This window comes from Jaculus jaculus, chromosome 1 (assembly GCF_020740685.1).
Source record: "Jaculus jaculus isolate mJacJac1 chromosome 1, mJacJac1.mat.Y.cur, whole genome shotgun sequence".
NCBI lineage: Eukaryota > Metazoa > Chordata > Mammalia > Rodentia > Dipodidae > Jaculus > Jaculus jaculus.
In genome coordinates, this window is record NC_059102.1 from 148,159,582 (window position 1) to 148,179,423 (window position 19,842).

Below are 19,842 nucleotides of genomic sequence, written 5' to 3' on the forward strand. Positions count from 1 at the left end.
GGACCAGGAGGAAGTCACCGGCTGAGGAGAAGAGGGCGCAGGTCTTTTCAGTCCCCAGGGCGGGACACGCCAACAGTGAGAGCTAGTCCTTCGGCAGCCCCTGATGGCAACTGTGGCGGAGCGCCCCCAGAGAGGGCTTACGTGCCCTGAGCCAGCGCGTGCAGGGTGACGCGTGGAGAGGCATCAACAGCTGATGGACCACGTGGTCAGCACTTGCTTCTGACTCTTTTTTTTTTTTTTTTGAGATGCCAGAGGAGTTAACTCGAGAAGGACGTATTTCTTTTCTCTGAGACAACACTCTTGGAGGAAAGTCCCTCTGTGTCGTCTATGTGTGTGCAATCTTCAACTTCCAGTCGTTTTACATCCTGGCCCCCCTTTCTCCTCCCCCCCCCAGGATGAACCAACTAGGGTGTGCTACTTACTGCCTGAGTCAGATCAAGAAGTGATAGAATCCACAGTTTCACCAGTTCTGGTTGCTCAAAGGACCCTGTAGATCAGTCACCCATCACTAGGTCACACATACTAACTGCCCCTCTTGCCTACTTGTTTCTCTGCTTGGTTTACATTGTTTCTCAGGTCAGCAGACAGGACCCTCTGCACATCCCTCTTCCGAGCACGAGGCTGGTGCCCTCTCGGCTTTCCTTCCCTCCTCTCTCCACAGCTCTTTGGCCAGCCTGTGGGAAATTACCTTCTCTTGTTGCAAGAAGTCTTGGGGGAAGAGTCTGGCAGGGGTCCCTTCAGCCCCCAGGCAGGAAGTCATGAATGTGTGGTCTGAAGTACCCAGGCAGACTCTTGCTTTGGATTGATTGATTGGTTGGTTGGTGAGCAGCCGAACGGATTTTTACTGAGATTTTACTTCTGTCATTGAGCACAGGTTTTGACCCTACGGTCTGATGGGCTCTGGCGGGTGCATACGCCCTTGGTGCCACCCTCAGAGGCACCAGGGTGCTCCTTCACACGCTTTCGAGTAAGAGGCAGCCGCCGCTATCCGTGTGCAACCTTGAATTTGTTTAAGGACCCGATGGTGGCTCATGCTGCTTACACTCTTCTGCTCTGGCTTTTTTTTTTTTTCTTTCTTACCTACCCAGTGTCTTGTGAGAGCCTCTGTGTGGAGCCCTGGCCAGCTTGCTCGGTGGCTAGGTGGGCTGTATTCCCCAGGTGACTCTTCCTGGGACCTGGACTGAGGGGTGCAGGGACAGTAGGCTCAAGCATCGATGCACCCCAGTGCTCCGCTCCACGAGGGACTGTGGGCGTCCCTGCTGTGCCAGGCTTGGATGCCTCACCTTCCCTTGGTGGGCCACATCCCTTTTGGGAAGCCCCTTGTCTGAAGTGGGCTGGAGCCTGTTTCTGCTGTTAGCAATGACACTTGGGTTTGAGACATCAGGTCCTGTCATTCTTGTACACAAGACCTTTTCAAGGTCCCCTCAGCTCCCTGGATGAAGCCTTAGCCTTCACAGAGCTCCCCGGGTCCTCCATATTTACACTCTGACCTGTGCCCCAGCCCCCCCCCCCCCGGGTACCCAAATCCCTCTAGTCTCACGTGCAGCTTCCCCTGTGGGTGGGACTCTTCCGCCTCTCACTGTTTTGGCTGATGCCCTTCCTCACTTCCAGCCTGGCAGGGGAAGGCTCCCGTGACTGACAGCACTGCCCATGGGAGCCAAGGGGGGCCTGCATCCCTGCCCCCCACCACATTCTTCCCCGTCCTAGCTCTCGCCACGCTGGTAGGATGCTGGTGTTGAGTCTGGAGCGGGGGGGGGGGGGGTCTGTCTGTCTGGCTCCCTGCCGTGGTCTCCCACCCCCACCCCACCCCACCCCGCAAGCCCAATCTAGTGCTTTGTGAGTGTTCAACAAATACCAGATGAATGAATGACTGTTAAAAGAATGAATGAAAATCCAAGGAAGTGGGGTTGATTTCAGTCTGGCCTCTGAGCAGCCAGATTCCCTTTTCAAATGGGAAAACCAGCCCCTGCTGTGTGCGTGGTGCTGGGGGGGGGGGGGCAGGAGGCTCCCGATTGCCCCTGGGCTCCTCATGTTGGGGCCCTCATGGCCCACTGCTCCTCATCCATTTGGCCCTCATCTCTGGCTCAGCCCCAGCCCCAGCCTCGGCCCTAGCCCCCAGCAGGAGTGGGACAGGGGAGAGGAAATAGACAAGATGGCAGGTGCTAAGGGAGGTGGCACAGAGAACAACCTCTGAGCCATAAACCCCAAGTGAAAACAGGAAAACATTCCACAGTTGGATATGTGCATAAGCCTGGGAGTGAGTGTGTGTGTGTGTGTGTGTGTGTGTGTGTGTGTGAGTGTGTATGCGAGTGTGTGTGTGTCTTTTGCAGCTGTGAACTCCACAGCCAGGCCATGGGCCTTCGGAAGACAGAGACAGAGGAAGGGAGGTGAAGGAGGTGGAGGTGCACATGTGTTGTAGCCATTAAGGAGGAAAAGGGCTGAGGAGGGAATGTCCCAAAGCAAGGAGACAGGTGGCTGGGTCTGGGGCAGCTGGGAAGCCCCCACACAAAGGTTGGACTGTGAGCTACCCTCTGAGGAGGCGGACGTGTGTGGCCCCCATCCCAGCCCGGCCGCCTGGCCACAGACCAGCTGACTCTGGCAAAGGCGTCCAGCTCTGAACAGGACTGAAATGACCCTCAATTCTTCTCAGAGCAAGGGAAGCAATTTGCCTGGGGGCTAGGAGTGAGTGAGGTTGGGTTCAAAAAAAAAAAAAAAGAAAAAAGAAAAAGAAAAGGCGAGAGGCTTCTAGGGTGTATTGTTAATCCTAGAGACCTGGAGAAGGGGCCTAGGCTCAGGCCAGGCCAGTCCAAGAGGCAATTCTACCTGGGCAGGCCCTGGGCCAGCAAAGACATCAGCTGACTCCCCTGGTCCCTGCTACCTTTGAAGCCCCCCACCTGCCAGCCTCCCACCTGCTCTGGGCTTCAGTCCAATAGACACCACTTCCAGCTGGGACCTCTTGCTACAGCTACAAGCTCAGGCCCCTGCTGAGCCTTCTGCCGGACACCAGCCCTGTTCATACGGAACATCAGCCTTCTCTGACCCCAGGGCACATCATTCTCTGTCTATGAGCCCCTCTGGCGCTCTGTATGTGTGCGTGTATCGTGAAAGCCACTAATACACACAGAGGTCTGTTTAGTGCTGGCCATGTGCCAAGGGCGCTATGTACTATATATATATATATATCACTGGATCGCTTGGCAGCCGGCAGAATGCCGGGGAAAGAGATGAGACCCAGGGAAGAGCAAGGTCTTGCTCAAGGTCTCTCAGCCCTACCAGACTCCTTAGTTTTGGTACCTTTCTTCCTGTCCTGTGAGCCTGGGAGGGTCAGCTCAGTCTCCTTGACTTGTCCCTGGCTCATGGCTAGACCTAATAGGCTCTTGGAATGACTGGGCCTCAAGCGCTCAAGGGTCCCAAATGGTATCCCTCCTCTGTCCAGCAGGTGGCGTTGGTTCCAACGGGCCCCCAGCAAGGGTCAGTCCTTAGGCCACAAAGGGATAAGGGAGGGCTGACCTGCTGGCTCCTCCTTCCCTATAGTCCCCTCAGTCTTAGAACAGCCAGTTTTATAGAGGTGCTGACATGCATGGAATGCCACGCACTCCGCCTTCAGGACAGCTGTCTGTCTGCCCAGCCCAGGATAGCTGGGCCAGCTGCTATATTTGCGTACTCCAAATTTTGCATACCCAACCCAGAGCAGTGGGCTACCCTAGAGCATAGAAGTCCTTATGCTGTGGCTGTCATGTGGGGGATCTACTGAAGTGCCCCCGGAAAATGGAGGAAGGGAGCCGACTTTGACACTCTCCAACTCCATCCTTGGGGAGTACGGCTCCTGGCCAGTCAGGCATTCTGGGCTCTGCCTCTCTGCAGTGCAGGGCTTGTGTTCAGCAAGTATTGACATGAGCTGTTGCCAAACGTGAGAAGCTCAAGTCATCCCAACTTCAAGGTGAAGACCCACCTTTCCTAGTGCTGGGACCTCAGACCCTATTTTGGCCCCCTTGAGCCTCCGTTTCCTCCTCTGCCAGTGAGGTGTGTGAGGCACTCACCTCTGGGGTTGCTATTAATTGTGGAGGGTGCACAAGACTGGAGGCCTCAGGGCAGGCCGGCTCTTTGTTAAGAGCTGTGGTTTTCACCGTGTACACTGGTGGATTCTCATCCCAATAGGCAACTGATTACCAGCTGAACATGGGTGTGAAGGTATGGCTGGGGTTTTAACTTGAGATTCTTGCTGTTAGCTGTTCCCCCCACATTGACACCTCTGGATGCCACCTGGCAGATGCCACTCACTAAGTGTGGCCCAGGGGAGACATCCACACACAGGTCAGTGGCAGTCACAACTTAGTTTCTCCTGCGGACTCAGGAGCTTTTTTATATCTCCAGAGCTCCTGGATATGGAACCAGTGGGAGAGGAGCTGGTGGGCATGCCATAGGGTACCCTTCACAAAGGACCTTCCCTTTGCCTTTTGCCAGTCCACGGGGCTGTCACTAACTTTGATTGCTGTTGAACTCCCAGAGTAATAGCTGCTCAGCATCGCCCCTGTTCTCCACCCCTACCTTCTAGCAGCCGCGGCTTTGGGTGGCCAGCTGCTCAGTTTTCTGTCTCTGGAGTGTTGGCAGCAGCTTGCTTTCAGCCACATCGTTATTTATTTCTGAGGCAGAGTCTCATGTAGCTCAGCCTGGCCTCTCACTCTCTGTGTAGCCCAAGATGGCTTTGAACTTACAATCCCTCTATTCCCATCTCCTAAATGCTGGGATTACAGGTGTGCACCACCGCACCTGGTTGTGTGTGATATTGGGAATTGCACCTAGGACTTTGTTCATGCTAAAATAAACTCTCTACTAGCTAAGAGACCCCCCCCCCACACACACACATCAGGGCTTCCAATCCTGTCCTTGATCAGATTTGAGGGTAAAAGAGCCTCATTTTTTTTTTTTTTTGCGTGTGGATTCTCAGACCATTGTGATAGGCACAGTCTGGGGCTATCCACAGGCCGTGGGTTCTCCAACTTGAACTTTAGGCATAGGCTTCACAGAAAAGCCAGCACTCACTCCTGGCTAAGAACAAAGGCAGGGGACTCCCAAGTCTGTCTTGTGGTCTAGCTCCAGACATGCTACAGTCACCCAGGAGCCTAGAGTCCCTTCACTGGGCTGCCATGGGGGGAAGGGTAGTGATCCATGAATGCCCATCCTCCAGCAGTTGGCTGAACTTTGGAGAGTCCCATCCACAGGCCAAGAAGGCCATAACAGCTGAACAGTGCTGAGGCCACGGGGGCTTACCAGAAAAAGTATTCTCAGAAGAGCATATTGTGGTGGGGGCAGGGGAGATGAGCATGTGGAGAAGGATGCTGAGGAGAGTCTCTGAGGAGATCCAGCAGGAGTCAGACAATAGCTTGGAGTTATTGGTTCCTCCAGTGACTGAAAGTTAGCTCTGGCTCCAGATACTTGATGGGTAGAGGGAGTGGACCAGGGATGCAGTAGCTCAATGGGCTACATGGGCAGATAAGTTATGGGAATCAGGACAAAAATGTCCCTTGCCCAAAAGGCAGGTTTGATGGTTAATATTAATTGTCAACTTGACGGGAACTAGAGTCACCCCAGGAGACAAGTCTCTGAGCATGTGTGTGAGGGATTGTCAAGATTAGGTTAATTGAGACGAGCGGACTTACCGGTACCCTTTAGGTGGCACCCTTCTGTGGGCTGGGGTCATAGATTGCATACAAAGGACCAAAGTGAGCTGAGAGCCAGCATTCATCACTCTGCTTCCTGACTGCGGGTGCGATGTGATTAGCTGCCTGTCTCCCGCCACCATGCCTTCCCTGCCCTCATGGACAGTGTCCCCTCAAACTGTGAGCTCCAGTAAACCTTTTCTCCTTTAAGCCCCTGTTGTCAGGTCATTTTGTTGAGAAAAGTCACTTACACAGCAGGACAAGGCTTTCTCATCCTAATGTATCTCTCCTGACCTATCACTGGCTTTTTACTTACTATTTAATGCCACAATTCTCTTGAAGTTAAACGTCCACTCTCACAAATGCCGAGGAACCCTCTGGGGACAGAAAGCAGCAGCTGTCTCTAAATGGAAGAGGGACTTGGGGTAGTGGAGGAACTTTGAATGTCTCTGTCTAAAATCTCCAAGGCATCATGGATCTGGGAGGTTGTCATGGCTACCTGAAGGCCTCAAATATGGGGGTTCCTGGGGATCAGGGGTGGGGATGGGGTGGAGGCAAGGAACCAGGACCTAGAGGGTCATACACCTGCGAAAAGAAATCACAGAGCAGGCGGTGCTGGCCCCACAGACCTGTCTCCCAGATGGCCAGCCTGCAGCCCGCGCATCTGCCAGGCTAAGAGAAGATGCTGGGTGGTTGTGCTGGTTGGCTGTGAGGTCCCTCCCAAGGGAAACCGTTAGTCACCCTGGCGCTGGGATATGTGGTAACCAGAAGTGCCAAGAAGGCTCGGGTCTGTGCCAAGGTGTGTATGGCCTGGCAGTCAGCCAGAAGGGAGGAGAGGAACTGTGGCAGAGGTTCCCCGAGGCGATCTGATCTGCGTCCGTGAGCAGGACTGTGTGTGTGTGAGCGCGTGTGTGTGCACACGTGCGCACACGTGTGTTCAGGTTCCAGAATGCCTGTGCTCTAGCACATCAGCCCCCGAGGGCAGTGTGGACCTGATTAGGGTCAGTGGGAGGGTCAGGGTGCCAGGGAGCATCCACTGAACAGCCTATAGGAGCAGCAGCTGCCACAGGACACGGGATGAGTGGCACCTGACTCCCCAGGGTGTGAGGAAAAGGCACCCCAAAGAGCCCGTGAGGAAGAACAAGATACAAGGCAAAGAAGTGCTGTGTCCCAGATTTGCTGCTTTCTCAGTGTGTGACCTGAGGCCGGTCACCTCGTCTCCTAGCCTCTGCTCTCTGCCCATAAAGTGCAGATAACAAAGAAAAGAGCCAAGATGCTGGCCACAGAGTGCTTGGTACCTGTGAGGAACTCAATCCCAGGGACAGGGATGGGTGCTCCTTCTACCATCATTACCGGCTTCTCTTTCCTCACCATTCTGGCTGATGGTCAGTCACAGGGCAGCTCTACCCTAGGGTGCGACTCTTAGCAGCTCACAGACACAAGTGTTGCAAGGAGGAAGGGCTTCTAGCCACCGCTGTGGGTCTGTGGCATCTGCGGCACGGAGACAGGGGCATTTTAGCAGACGTGCCCCCTGCTTCTGCTGCCTCTCCTTGGGAGGTGCCTCTTGCTTTTCAGGATGGAGGCCTCTGGGGAGCCTAGTGTGTGTCCCAGGGCGGATGCCTTACCATCCAAGACCTGCCAGGCTTTGCAGATAGGGCTAGAGTCATAGCCTGCTCCTGCTCCCTTCTGCTCTGGCATAGCAGGGCCCTGGAGCCCAGGCGTGCCTGCCAGGAGCTGCCCAGCTGGTGCAGGGCAGCGCCAAGCCAGTGCCGAACATCTGGAGAATTCCCTTCGCCTCTGCCCACACCCTGGCCCTTCTTGCTGTCTAGTCTGCAGGCCATGGGGGACATCTTCCTCTCCTTGGAGCCTTGGGCTGGGCGATTACGGAGCCTTCCTCAGCCTCTCAGCTGCTCAGGTCTGCTTTCTGAGGCTGGCAGGGTTGCCTAGATGTAAGGACCCTCCAGACCACAGTGTCCTCCTATGTAGAAGTCATCAGCCTGGACACCACATGGTTCCCAGCTCCACTGCCAGGGGCAACAGGGCCCCGGGCCCCTCTGGAAGGAGAAATCAGACAGGCAGGGCCTGAGCTGGGCTTTGCCACCGCCAACCTCTGTAGTGACCTCGGGCTAGCGGCTGCTCCATCGCTTACTCTGGACCCCGGCAGGCCATCCTCCCGCTCCTGGACTGTGGTGGCAGGAGCCAGCAGGCAGCTGGGCCTGCCTGGCTGGGCTCCAGAGGCGCTGAGCGGGTTAAAGTGTGCGCCAGGCCGGCTGCCGGCGGGCCGGGGCGGGGGAGCGGCCGGTGGGAAGTGTGAGTTCCTCCCCGTCTGCCTGACAGCTATAAAGGCAGCCGTGGCCACAGAGCCGCCACTGGGCTGCGCGCCCCCTCCCGGGAACCCCCTCCTTTGGATGCTCTTTGAAGTGGGAGAGGGAGCCGGCTGGGGAGGCGGGACAGAGAGAGAGAGAGAGAGAGAGAGAGAGAGAGAGAGAGAGGCAGAGCACTGCACGTCTCTGCACAGCGCCTCCCTGCAAGGCACACCTGGCCGCCAGCTCTCACCCCTTTCCTGGGGAGGACAACCTGCTGATCTCAGGCCAGGTAGGCCACCAGATCCCAAGCCTTGCTCACATTGCAGTCTCCTAGGGCCACGAACTGCAGCCCAACCCAGATCAGCCCGCTGCCCAGAATGGGGCTGGGGTCTGTTCTACCCCTCGGGGGAAGCATTCAGACACAAAGAAGGCAGGGTGTGTGTGTGGGGGGGGGTGCCAACATGTAGGGCACAATATAGGGTGTCACTAAGGCTCCAGCCTCAGATGCTGCCTGAGCTGCAAGTCTCTTTTGCTAGTTAGTCCCAGGTTGTGGACCCCAGGGAGGGATGGATCCTGCATAAGCTGGGCCTGGCTGTGAGCCAGTAGTGTCTGGGAGCCTTAATGAAAACCAAGTGTGAGGTCGGCTAGGCACCTGTCTTCAGCGGGAGGCAGGGGCTGGGACACCGTGAAGCCAATGGGACTGAGTGGGGTGGGGGCTCCGTGCTGGAGTGAAAATGGGGCTGCAGATGGAGACCTGCCGGGAAGGAATGGCCAGCTGGGCTGGGGTAGGTGGTGGGCAGCTGGTGGGATTGAAGTCCCAACGACGGTGGTGCTCCACTCCGTATGGCTGGCTTGTCTATGTGGGTGCAAGGGTGTGGCTGGCCTAGTTCCCACACACCTGCAGGTGCTTGGGGAGGGAGAGATGGGGACAGCTCTGCAGTTGGCTTAAGGGCTGTAAAGATACAAGCCATTTCTAGCTTTCCCTTCTGCCCTGGAATTATTAGATCTAGGAGTAAGTCCTTGAATTTGCTCTGGGGTAAGGGGGCCAATGGACTGCTTTGCTGTATGGCTTTCGGCAAATTTGTTTTCCTCTCTGGGCTGGGTGTTATCTTTTCTTAAAAAATAATATTTATTTACTTTGAGAGATAGATAGATACATAGACAGATAGAGGACAGAGAGAATGGATATATTAGAGCCTCTTGCCACTGCCAAAGAACTCCACACACACACACTTCGTGCATCTGGCTTTACCTGGGTTCTGGGAACTCATACCTGTGTCATCAGGCTTTGCAAGCAAGCTCCTTTAACCACCGAGCCAGCTCTCCAGTCCCAGGACTTGGTGTTTTCTGAAACCCCTTCTCTAACTTATTGGCAAGCTACACTCACCTGAGACAAAGCTTGGGTAGAGGCCAGGAGCTTGATCTTTCAGTCCAGAGTGGGGTCTGGGCTAACGCGTGGGGGATAGGACTGAGAGCTTGAAGGGCTGGCAGCACCCTTTGATTTAATGTGCTTTGACACCTGGTGAGTGTTTGGGCTGGGGGTGCTGCCTTGTCGAGAAGGGGTGAGCAACAAGGCTCCCAGCCACTTAGAGGCTGCTCCCTCCTGCCCCTTCCCCAGTTCCATGTCTCTTAAGAGGGAGGGGCCCAGACATCTAGACTAAGCTTCACCTGAGTGCCACACTGCTGGCTGCCAGGGTTGTGGGAAGGAGAGGCTGCCATTCCTTGAGGGCCATAGGGACCCAGGTGGGGGGGGCAAGCTAAGGCAGGGAGGGTCCTAGGTTCCCCTTCTGCAGCTCATACATCTAGGGGAGATCATTCTCCCAGGTGGCCAGCAAGCACCAAGCAAGGAAACCTCGTAAGGTGCTCTGAATGGCACAATGGGCTGAGCCTAAGCCATGGCTCCTTCATCCGTCTTCATGATGACCTTTCCACCAGCTTGGACCTCCAACTGTCCCTGGTCATCACTGTCATTCTCCAAAAAGCTTAGATAAGCAAAGCTTAGCAGAAGCCTTCAGATCAAAGGGGTCCTAGGCTTCACCCCTACCAGTTCTCTGTGGCTAAGCCTGGACAGACATCTGTAATTGCACACTGAGCTGATTGCTAAGCCTAGTCCCTCCCAACCTGCAGCCACTAACCATAGGATTCTAGATAACCTCACTGCCTGGGGCATGGATGAATCTTGAGAGCATGTCCTCAGTGTTGGGCCTGGGCCTGTAGTGACATTCGGTCTTGTTTCCTAGAATGGATGGCAGATGGCAGCATTCACGCTGGGCCTGGTCCTTGCTGGCCATGGCAGTTGTGACTGGGGGTACAGCATCTACTGAAGCCTTGGTGAGTAAATTGTTATTGTCCAGGGTCTTCACCAGGTCCCTCCGCTGCATACACAGCTCACTCTCAAGGGGACTGACTGGAGAGGCTGTCTGGCAGGCATTGGGCATGTGCCTGGTGGCTCTGGGGGCTCTCCCTCGGCTCCCTAGAGCTTGTTAGCAGAGCTGGTCAAACCTATCCTCCACCTGGAGCTCTGGCCACTCCAAAGCCCCTGACCAGATGGCAGGAGAGCAGACGTGTGTGGCCAGGTACCTCTTTTCCTGGCAAAGGCCTGGAGTGAGGTGTGTGTACAGGAGGTGGGGAGGGGTAAGTCCTGCAGACACAGGCATTCCAGGCCGTGTGGGAGAAAGCAAGGCTGCTTAGATGCAGCCTCAGGAGCCTTCCAAGCCTGAGATCTGTTTTGTTTGTTTGTTTGTTTTTCAAGGTAGGGTCTCACTGTAGCCCAGGCTGACCTGGAGTTCACTATGTAGTCTCAGGGTGGCCTTGAACATGGTGATCCTCCTACCTCTGCTTCCCGAGTGCTGGGGTTAAAGGCATGCACCACCATGCCTGGCAACTGAGATCTTCTTCTTTTTTTTAAAAAAAAATATTTTAATATTTATTTGAGACAGAGATAGATAGATAAATAGAGAGAGAGAGAGAGAGAGAGAATGGGTGCACCAGGGCCTCTAGCCACTGCAAACGAACTCCAGATGCATATACCACCTTGTACATCTGGCTCATGTGGGACCTGGAGAATTGAACCTGGATCCCTAGGCTTCACAGGCAAGTGCCTTAACTACTAAGCCATCCTTCCAGCCCCAAGCCTGAGATCTTAGGAACAAGGCAGATCTACAGTCCTGGCACCGATGGAGATGATCCTTCCAGGCCACAGGGAAACCAGAAGCGATTCTGGTTTACTCAGCTGACAGACCTTTCACGAGGCTTCATCCTCCCATCTAGCTGATGAGGGTGGTAGCCATGGGCTTGGGAGGCAGGTCTGCCTTTGGAGTGCTTAAGCTTTCTGTTCACTATCTGGGGGACTCCCACTCAGGATAACAGCCCCACATCCAACAGCCTGGAAGGAGGTATGGACGCCACTGCCTACTGGTGGGGGGAGTGGACCAAGTGGACAGCGTGCTCCCGCAGCTGCGGAGGAGGGGTGATGTCCCAGGAGCGACACTGTCTACAGCAGAGGTAAGAAGTTGGCATGACCTCAAGGGTGGCCTGAAGACATCTAGGTGGCCAAGGGTGGTGGTGGGCAGCCTGGCCTTTGGCTTGGTGGCTTCCCATCTTTGGGTGGAAGGAGGCAGCTTGCATTTGACATACATGTTCTTTTTTTTTTTGATTTTTCGAGGTAGGGATCCCACTCTAGCTCAGGCTGACCTGAAATTCACTACGTAGTCTCAGGGTGGCCTCCCCAGTGCTGGAATTACAAGGGCATTCTGCCATATCCAGCCCTTTACATGGGTGTTGGGGGGTCCAAGCTCGGGTCTCCATGTTTGCGTGGCAAGCACTTTACCCATGACAGTCCTTCCAGAACCTTTTATGGGAAATCAAAATCCATTTCTAGAGCTCTCGTGTCCAGGGATGAGCCCTTCTGGCCTGCTCTTTTGAGATCCCAGCTGCATCTGCAGGGGTTTTGATGTGAGTCTGGCCTCTGCTACTTCCAAATTATGTGACACTGGGCGAGTCGCCTAACCTCTGTGAAGTTTCTGGCAACTCGTGACACCATGCGTGTTCACATGAGCATGAGCATGGCTTGTTACTGTTCGTGCGTCCGCACACTAAGACCCTGTGCTGGTACTGAGAACATACAAGTGAATCAGATACCACCTCAGGGAGCCAGAGAGGCTTCTGGAAGCTCTTGCATCCTGGAACAGGTGTCAGGGCCCACGACCCCTGCTCCAGCCCTGGCTCAATGCCACATCTCCCCGCCAGGAGGAAGTCTATTCCAGGTGCGGGCAACAGGACCTGTGTGGGTACATCCAAACGGTACCAGCTCTGCAGAGTACAGGTAAGGCCAGCTGCCTGGTGAGCTTGACCTGCCTGCCCCTCTTCCAAGGCAGATCCCACCCTTGGGCCCTCAGTCTGGTCCCTGGACTCCAGCATTCTATGCTGAACCTTTCCCTTTGGGAAGAGCCCGGAGCAGGCTGGCTGATGCCCAGGCTCAGACTGAAGCCATTTGGGCATCGGGTCACTAACGGGGCTTGTCTTGTGCATGCTGGGTGGACTCACTCCTAGCCTTGGAACAATTGTGGCCTAGCGGTCTGGGGTCTCTGCCCGAAGCCTCACCCTACCTCGGACATCTGCATACCAACTGATGACGCCATGCTGTTCCCACCTATGAGACAGTCCTACTGGGCCTTTCCTGCCCTGGTCCTTTGGTGCCCCAGTGTTACGTTTTATTGCTAGCCTCCCTCAGCCTGACCCCAATGTTGGGGAGGCTGTGAAAAAGACATTGACTCTAGCTGTTATGAAGACTGTGGTTCATGGGACCAAAGTTAGGTTGATTGAAAATACCCATCCTAGGGCTTCCGGGCTTGGGGTGGAGATGCTGATTCCCTCAACCTCCTCTGACTTGCCTGGGCCTGGCAGCAGAGCTGCTAGGGTCTCTGTCCTCATGTATCTAAGACATATGTGCATGCATGTATGTGGTGGTGGGGGGCTGCCAGGGGTGAGTGACTACAACTTGTCATGATGTGCCCTGTCCAGCTGCCTTCCCAGGGATAACACTGCCAAGGTTTAGTGGACGTTTGTGGAATCCTGAGGTAGACAGACTCTAGCTGAATTTTTGCCCTAGCATGGCTAAACACAGCACCTTAGATGATCTTTCCCTTGGGCTTTATTTGCATGCAGTCCTATCTTCCTGATTCAGTTCCCAGGCACGGCCATCGACTGTGCTGGCCCTGTGGCGGGCACTTTGGTGACAGGTGCACACATGCAGATAGGCTCTGCCAGAGGATGTGAGTCGAATAAGCAGAGAGCCATGGCCGTCCTGTTTCTTGTGTCATATGGCCGGGGAGAAGGCCATACTGGTGGAGGGTTATGTCCAGAGCACGAGGGGTCTGGAAGTACTGGGGGGCCAGTCACTGCCCTTCCCATGTGGAAAAACGGAGGGAGATGGAGCGAAGGCACTAGGAGGTGGTGGTCCCTGAGGGGCAATTGGCTGCTACTGTTTCCTGCTCAGCCCCTTCTGGAGCTGGCCTGCCTTCCCCTTCCCAGGACTGTCCACCGGATGGGAGGAGCTTCCGCGAGGAGCAGTGTGTCTCCTTCAACTCCCGTGTGTACGACGGCCGGGCCTACCAGTGGAAGCCTCTGTATCCGGGTACCTGGACCTGGGGCGCTGAGTTGCTGGGGAGGGAATGAACGGGGTGGCTCTTCCAGCAGCCAGGATTGAGCCCTGTGGTAGGGAAGGCAGGTGGAGAAACTGAGGTCCAGAGGTCCTGACAAAGGTCAAAGTAGCTGGTTGCAAAGCTGAGAGCAGACCCTAGGTCTTCAGCAAAGAGGGTCAGAGTTCTGGCCCCTCCCCTATGCTCCATGACCCATAGCTCCCCGCGGGACAGATTTTTAGGGTTGTGTTCACTGCAGGCCTGCTGTCTGAGCTCAGGGTTCTCCCACATATCAGCTCCAGAGCTTGGACAAGAACCAGCCTAGACAACCCCAAACTAGGGGTGGACCGCGGTCCCATGGGGACCCAGGGTGTGATGCGGTCTCTTTCTTTCTCAGTCTCCCTGTTCCCCCCACCATTCTTGCTGTGTCTCTCCTGTAGAGAGAATAAGCCAGTTGTTCAGGCCACAGTGTAAATGAGATGGATACTCTCTTCCCACCCCTGGAGAAGTGCTGGGAGCTGGGGTACTTAGACCTTCCATAATGGGGGAAGCCCCTGTGTGAGTCTCAGGACTGACACCCTCTCCCAAGGAGGCCAAGGTTGAAGCTCACCAAGCGTGGGCTGGGCCAGACCACCTACATCTTGCTCCATTTCTGTCAAGACTTTGGGCAGGTCTCACTTTCCCCATCTTTGTAATGGGAAGGGTGCTGTTCTTGGCAGGATGGGGTGCAGCGGCACCTCTGCTCACGCTGAGACCCTTTACCTCACCCCCCAGATGACTACGTCCACATCTCCAGCAAGCCGTGCGACTTGCACTGCACCACTGTGGACGGCCAGCGGCAGCTCATGGTCCCCGCCCGCGACGGCACATCCTGCAAGCTCACCGACCTGCGAGGGGTTTGCGTGTCTGGAAAATGTGAGGTTGTTAAACGTTGTAGCACAATATGGCTGTCCTCACTAAGCTAGCCGCCTGCCCGCTCGTCCCATCTGAGGCAGTGGCACCCCGGGGGCGGCCACAGCGCCCTCGCAGCTGCCATCTATCTCCCCTTGCTTCTTACAGCCCATCGGCTGTGATGGAGTGCTTTTCTCCACCCACACACTGGACAAGTGCGGCGTGTGCCGGGGCGATGGGAGCAGCTGCACCCACGTGACGGGCAGCTACCGCAAGGGCAACACTCACCTGGGTAAGGGCGCACTTGGGAGCCGGGACGCTTTTGTCCCTGCCTGCTACTTGTGTGGCGTCTTGCAGCAGCTCCTTCCTCTTGCTCCCCTCCCCGCCCTCCACCCAGACGCAGGTGGGCTGGACAGGTCGTGTGTAAAGCCCCTTCCCACCAGCAACAAGGAACAGCTCTGTCTTCAGCAGTTACTGCACACCAGAGGGGCCTTAGCATGAGAGCACATTTAGCTTTTGAGGAAGCCTATGGCAAGATGGGAATGCTGGGTTTTTTTTAAAGGGGGAAACTGAGAAGCCAGATGTGATGGCGCAGACCTTTAATCCCAACACTCGGGAGGCAGAGGTAGGAGGATCGCTATGAGTTTGAGGCCAGTCTGAGACTACAAAGTAAGTTCCAGGGTAGCCTGGACTACAGCAAGACCATACCTAAAAAAAATAAAAGAAAGAAAGAAAAAGCAGGGCGGTGGGTAACTGAGGCACGAGTCTCAGGGCTGTGTGAGCCTGGAGTTTGGGCGTGTCAGATCCTCTCTTTCAGGTAGTGGCCGCCCCTTCTCACAGCTGCGCTTGTTGACCTCGTGTTTGGGTCTGGCCATCTGTGCATGTGATCAGCCTTCATACTTTTGAAAGCGTGTCACTTCTAACACCCAGTGTTCAACTGAATGCATTCCTGCTGTCTCAAGAACTGTGTGGCCGGGGGGTGGGGGGGGAGGGGTGTGCTGAACTTGATTATTGTGACTTCCAGATTAGGGAAGAAAAAGCTACTGGAAACCCACTTCGTAGATGAGAATATCAAGTCCCCATGTGGGAATGCCTGCTCAAGGTCTTCTGGTGAGGCTGGGGAGGGGGTTAGGACTAGTATTAGTCCTGATGGGACCACTGGAGGGTCCAGGAGGCCAAGAACACCATCAGCTCCCCACCCCCATGAGGGACAATCATGAAGTTACTGTAGGCTCCTAGAACTCTAGCAGGGGGTGCCAAGAAGAAAGACATGGGTGGGGGACTGAGAATAGAGACTGGCAAAGGAAGGTGTGGGCATTTCAGCTGGCTGGGCTGTGAACTGTGCATGCCAAGTGTCTCTCAAGTGTGATGGGCAGAGGGTTTTTCTTTGGGGGCCCCCTGAGGGGGGGTGATTCAGCAAAACCATGGCTGTCTGCTTATCCCTCCTTTCTTTCCACAGACCTGCTTGCCCAGATCTCTGCTGGGTTAGGGGTGTGGAGATGAGAGTCAGGGTTTAGGCAATGTATCTCTTCAGAGCATACAGCATGTGCTGGGCATCTTGGGCTATAGCAAGACCAACCAGACAGGAGCTTTGCCTTGGTGGAACTCCCTGTGTGGGGGGGGGACTGGAGATGATGTAAAAATGACCCCAGTTAATTCTGTGGTGGGGGATTCCTGGGCTAGGCACTGAGCCATGTCTTATCCATACTAAATCACATCTAGGGACATTGTCACAAGGCAGGTACTGCTATTGCTACCCAAAGCTTCAGAAACAGCAGAGGGGTGAACTGACCCAAGGTGCCATGGCCACAGGGGACTGAGTGGGCTCTGAACCTGTGTAGCCCAGCCCTGAGACTTATTCCTAACCACTGAGCCTGACACTGTGCTCACTGACAATGATAAAGGCCAGGTCACAGTAAGCAAGTGTTCATGGCTTGGGAATCTTGTGAACTTCTTATTGATTTAAACATTAAAACTGGGACTACAGAGTGAGTTCCAAGTCAGCCTGGGGCCGGAGTAAGACCCTACCTTGAAAAACTAAAAGCAAAAATACCCAGCTGGGCTGGGGAAATGGATCAGCAGGTGATAGTATTTGTAAGCATGAGGACCTGAGTTCAATCCCTAGTACACACACAGAAAGTCAGATGAGGCCATGCATACCTGTAACCTTAGTGCAGAGAGGGATGGAAGTCCGAGAATCTTTGGGCTCACTAGGTCAGCCCAGTCTGACCAAAACCAGGGAGCTAGCTCCAGGCTCAGTGAGGGATTTCCTCTCAAGGGAATAAGGTGGGAGAAAGATAGCAGAAACATCCGATGGTCCACATACATGTGCACTGGGCGTGTGCATCTGCACATATCCCATACAGACACCTTACACACCACACACACACACACAAACACACACAAATAAAGTTGGGCATGATGATGTGCTCCTGTAATCCATGCACTTAGGAGATGGAGGCAGGAGGAGCATTGCAAGTTCAAGGCCAATCTATTCTATATAGCCAAGTTCCAGGCAAGACAGGCTACCCAGAAAGACTTTGCCTCAGAAAGAAAAATAAAATAAAATTTAAAATTGTAGTTATAACATATATATATATCAATCTATATTCAAATAAGTTTTAGTCAAAACAAAATGGTTATTTTTCAATCCTTTGCCGTCATGAGTCCCTTTCCTGCTCTTTCCCTGGGACATCTCGAGAACAGTTTGCAGCATGTAAGTAGGCCAGCGCTACAAATCTGAGACCCTCACTCCTAGACCCCAAAGAGCCTGGTACGAAGCACTTATCAGAGCTACAGCCTGTGAAGGCCCGCTCTGGCTCTTCAGGGCCCTAGAAGACGGGGCTGAGGTCAGGGAGAAGACAGGGGCATCTGGCCACAGCTGATCCACATACACTCTGCAACCTTGCACAGGGAGCCCACGACAAAAGCACCGTCCCCCAGCAAACCCTCAGTTACTGAAACCCTCTTCTTCCTCCAGGAGATGGCTTTGCCCTGGGACTTATTGAGTCTCTTCCCTCTACTGCCTGCTGGCTACTTCCTACCCACCCACTCCCCCCCCCCCATCCCCTTCTTGGTCCCTATTTTGTTTGAAGGACTCTGGCTACCACTAGTGGGATCAGGGCTTGGATGATAGGGTCTGAGTCTGCTGATGGTGCCCTCCTGTAAGGCAAGTGCCCGGCTAAGGCCTAACAGAGTCCTCAGACCCTATTTGCAGTTTGCCCTGTGCTTTCTCATCTGGTCTTTGGATGCAGCAGGCCTTGGCAATCAGCATGATGCTGTGACAAGAAGGGATTTAACAATAGAGCAGTACCCAGAGTCCCTAGACACACGCTGCCTCTGTGACCAGATAAGAAAGCTATAGCAGCCGCCCAAGGCCTGTCAAATGATAAGGCAGGGCATGACTAAAACCCACAGACTCCTGTATGTTTAACATACCTCATGGTCCACAGTGACCCTTGGGAGGGGCTGGAACAGACACCCAGATGGGACATGCTCCTGGCCTGGGTGAGGAAGGGTACACACTGAGCAGGGGAAAACATGACAGTGAGCTTCTGGGACAGCACAGACATTTCGGCAGGCCCCACCCCCAGGTGAGCCCACGCAACTGTGGGTGGGCCAATTCCTACGCTGATGCCTCTCACCTACCTAGAGCTCAGTGGATGTTGCTGCCACCTAAGGGTCTTTTTACTGGAGAAGTGGCAGCTCCCACGGTGTCTCCCCCCTTAACCTGCGTCTGCTCACTGAGGTTCCTGTGTCCCCAGGTTACTCCCTGGTGACCCACATCCCAGCTGGTGCCAGGGACATCCAGATCGTGGAGAGGAAGAAGTCGGCTGATGTGCTAGGTACGTAGGTGAGACTTGGGGTTTTTTTTGTTGTTGTTGTTGTTTATTGAGGTAGGGTCTCACTCTAGCCCAGGCTGACCTGGAATTCACTGTGTAGTCTCAGGGTGGCCTTGAACTCACAGCAATCCTCCTGCCTCTGCTTCTCGAGTGCTGGGATTAAAGGCATGCCCAACCATGTCAAGCTCAGGGGTTTGCATTAAAAAAAATATTTTGTTTATTTTCTTTTTTGAGAGAGAGAGAGATACAGAGAGAAAGAGGCAGATAGAGAGAGTGGGTGCACCAGGGCTTCCAGCCACTGCAAATGAACTCCAGACACATGTGCCACCTTGGCTTACATGGGTACTGGGGAATTGAACCTGGGTCCTTAGGCTTTGCAGGCAAGCACCTTAACCACTAAGATATTTCTCCAGCCTGAGTTTGCATGTCTGGGGAGAGAAGGGACGCCTGACCCTTGATCCCTTCCATGAAGAAAGGGCCAGGCCAGGCGATGCAGGCATAGCTTCAAAAGTCATGCGTGAGTGGGAATCACACCCCACATGGAAGGTCCTTGACCTTGGAGCTGTTGGACATGGGATGGGCAGGTGTGGCATCACTACAGAGCTGAACGCAAGCTGGGGAGCCAGAGGTAGGCTTCCTTCAAGGGTGTGAGGAGTGAGTCTTAGAAGGTGATGGGCCAAGACAGATCTGAAAGGAGGTAGGTGACCAATCCACGGTTGTTAGCCAAAGAGGAAGGGTTTGGGCTCAGGTCAGGCTCTCATGCCATCCTGTCCCCACTCAGTCTCCAGTGGAAGTTAGAGTTCAGGAGCGGAAGCCGCCACCTTGAGCGTTCTGGAGTTGTTACACACAGTGACAGAAGGGATGAGGCCCTGTCTCCATGACAATCTTTGCATGGATTATGTGCCAGTCTGGAATGGCGGCCTGACCCGGTGGCTGAGGCTCTATGCCGAGACAGGCAGGTGTCAGTACCACTGAGCCACTTTGCTCTTAACCCCACCCTGGGTGAGCATGCCAAGGGCTCCGACTGTTTTGGGGAGCACTTTTCCGACGTGGTCTCCGTCTCCATCCATGACATTGCACCCCCTTCCTCCTGCCCCCCCCCCTCACAGCTCAGATAGCTGAGAGGGTTAGACCTCTCCACCAGGGGGTATGGAAAGGGTGTGAGGCTATGCCTAAGATCTGAGGGTTGAGTTCTCCTGCCCTCTGCCAAGCCCTCAGGGCACCGGAGGGCCCAGTCCCAGCAGGTCTGTACACGGCTGGCCACAGTCCCGCCCTGCTAGGGAACTTCTGTGGGCTGAGCGTGGAGAGCTGGGCCTCGGGCCAGGCCGGTGGCTCTGCCGCCTGCCCGCTCGCTTACTCGCCGGGGCTGCAGGGAGGCCAGAAAACGCTGTGTTCTCTGAGCTGGCTGCAAAGCGCTCATTCTTGAAGCAGACGCTGGAAATACCGAGGGCAGCCTGAAGTGCTGGGAAAGCCACAGGAAGGAAGGTCTTCACTGTCAGGAAAC

At 54.8% G+C, this 19,842-nt stretch overlaps 1 protein-coding gene across 1 annotated transcript in view; it reads left to right on the plus strand.

Annotated features, from left to right (window-relative positions):
• Positions 1–8,100: 8,100 nt before the first annotated feature.
• Adamtsl2 (ADAMTS like 2) overlaps positions 8,101–19,842 on the plus strand; it is a 43,285-nt gene continuing 31,543 nt past the window's right edge. The window contains exons 1-8 of the mRNA XM_004654058.2: positions 8,101–8,255; positions 10,207–10,297; positions 11,328–11,470; positions 12,215–12,290; positions 13,499–13,601; positions 14,380–14,525; positions 14,665–14,788; positions 18,261–18,341. Coding sequence (XP_004654115.1) covers positions 10,208–10,297; positions 11,328–11,470; positions 12,215–12,290; positions 13,499–13,601; positions 14,380–14,525; positions 14,665–14,788; positions 18,261–18,341 — 763 coding nt within the window. The 5' untranslated portion in view covers positions 8,101–8,255; position 10,207. The remainder of the gene's footprint in view (positions 8,256–10,206; positions 10,298–11,327; positions 11,471–12,214; positions 12,291–13,498; positions 13,602–14,379; positions 14,526–14,664; positions 14,789–18,260; positions 18,342–19,842) is intronic.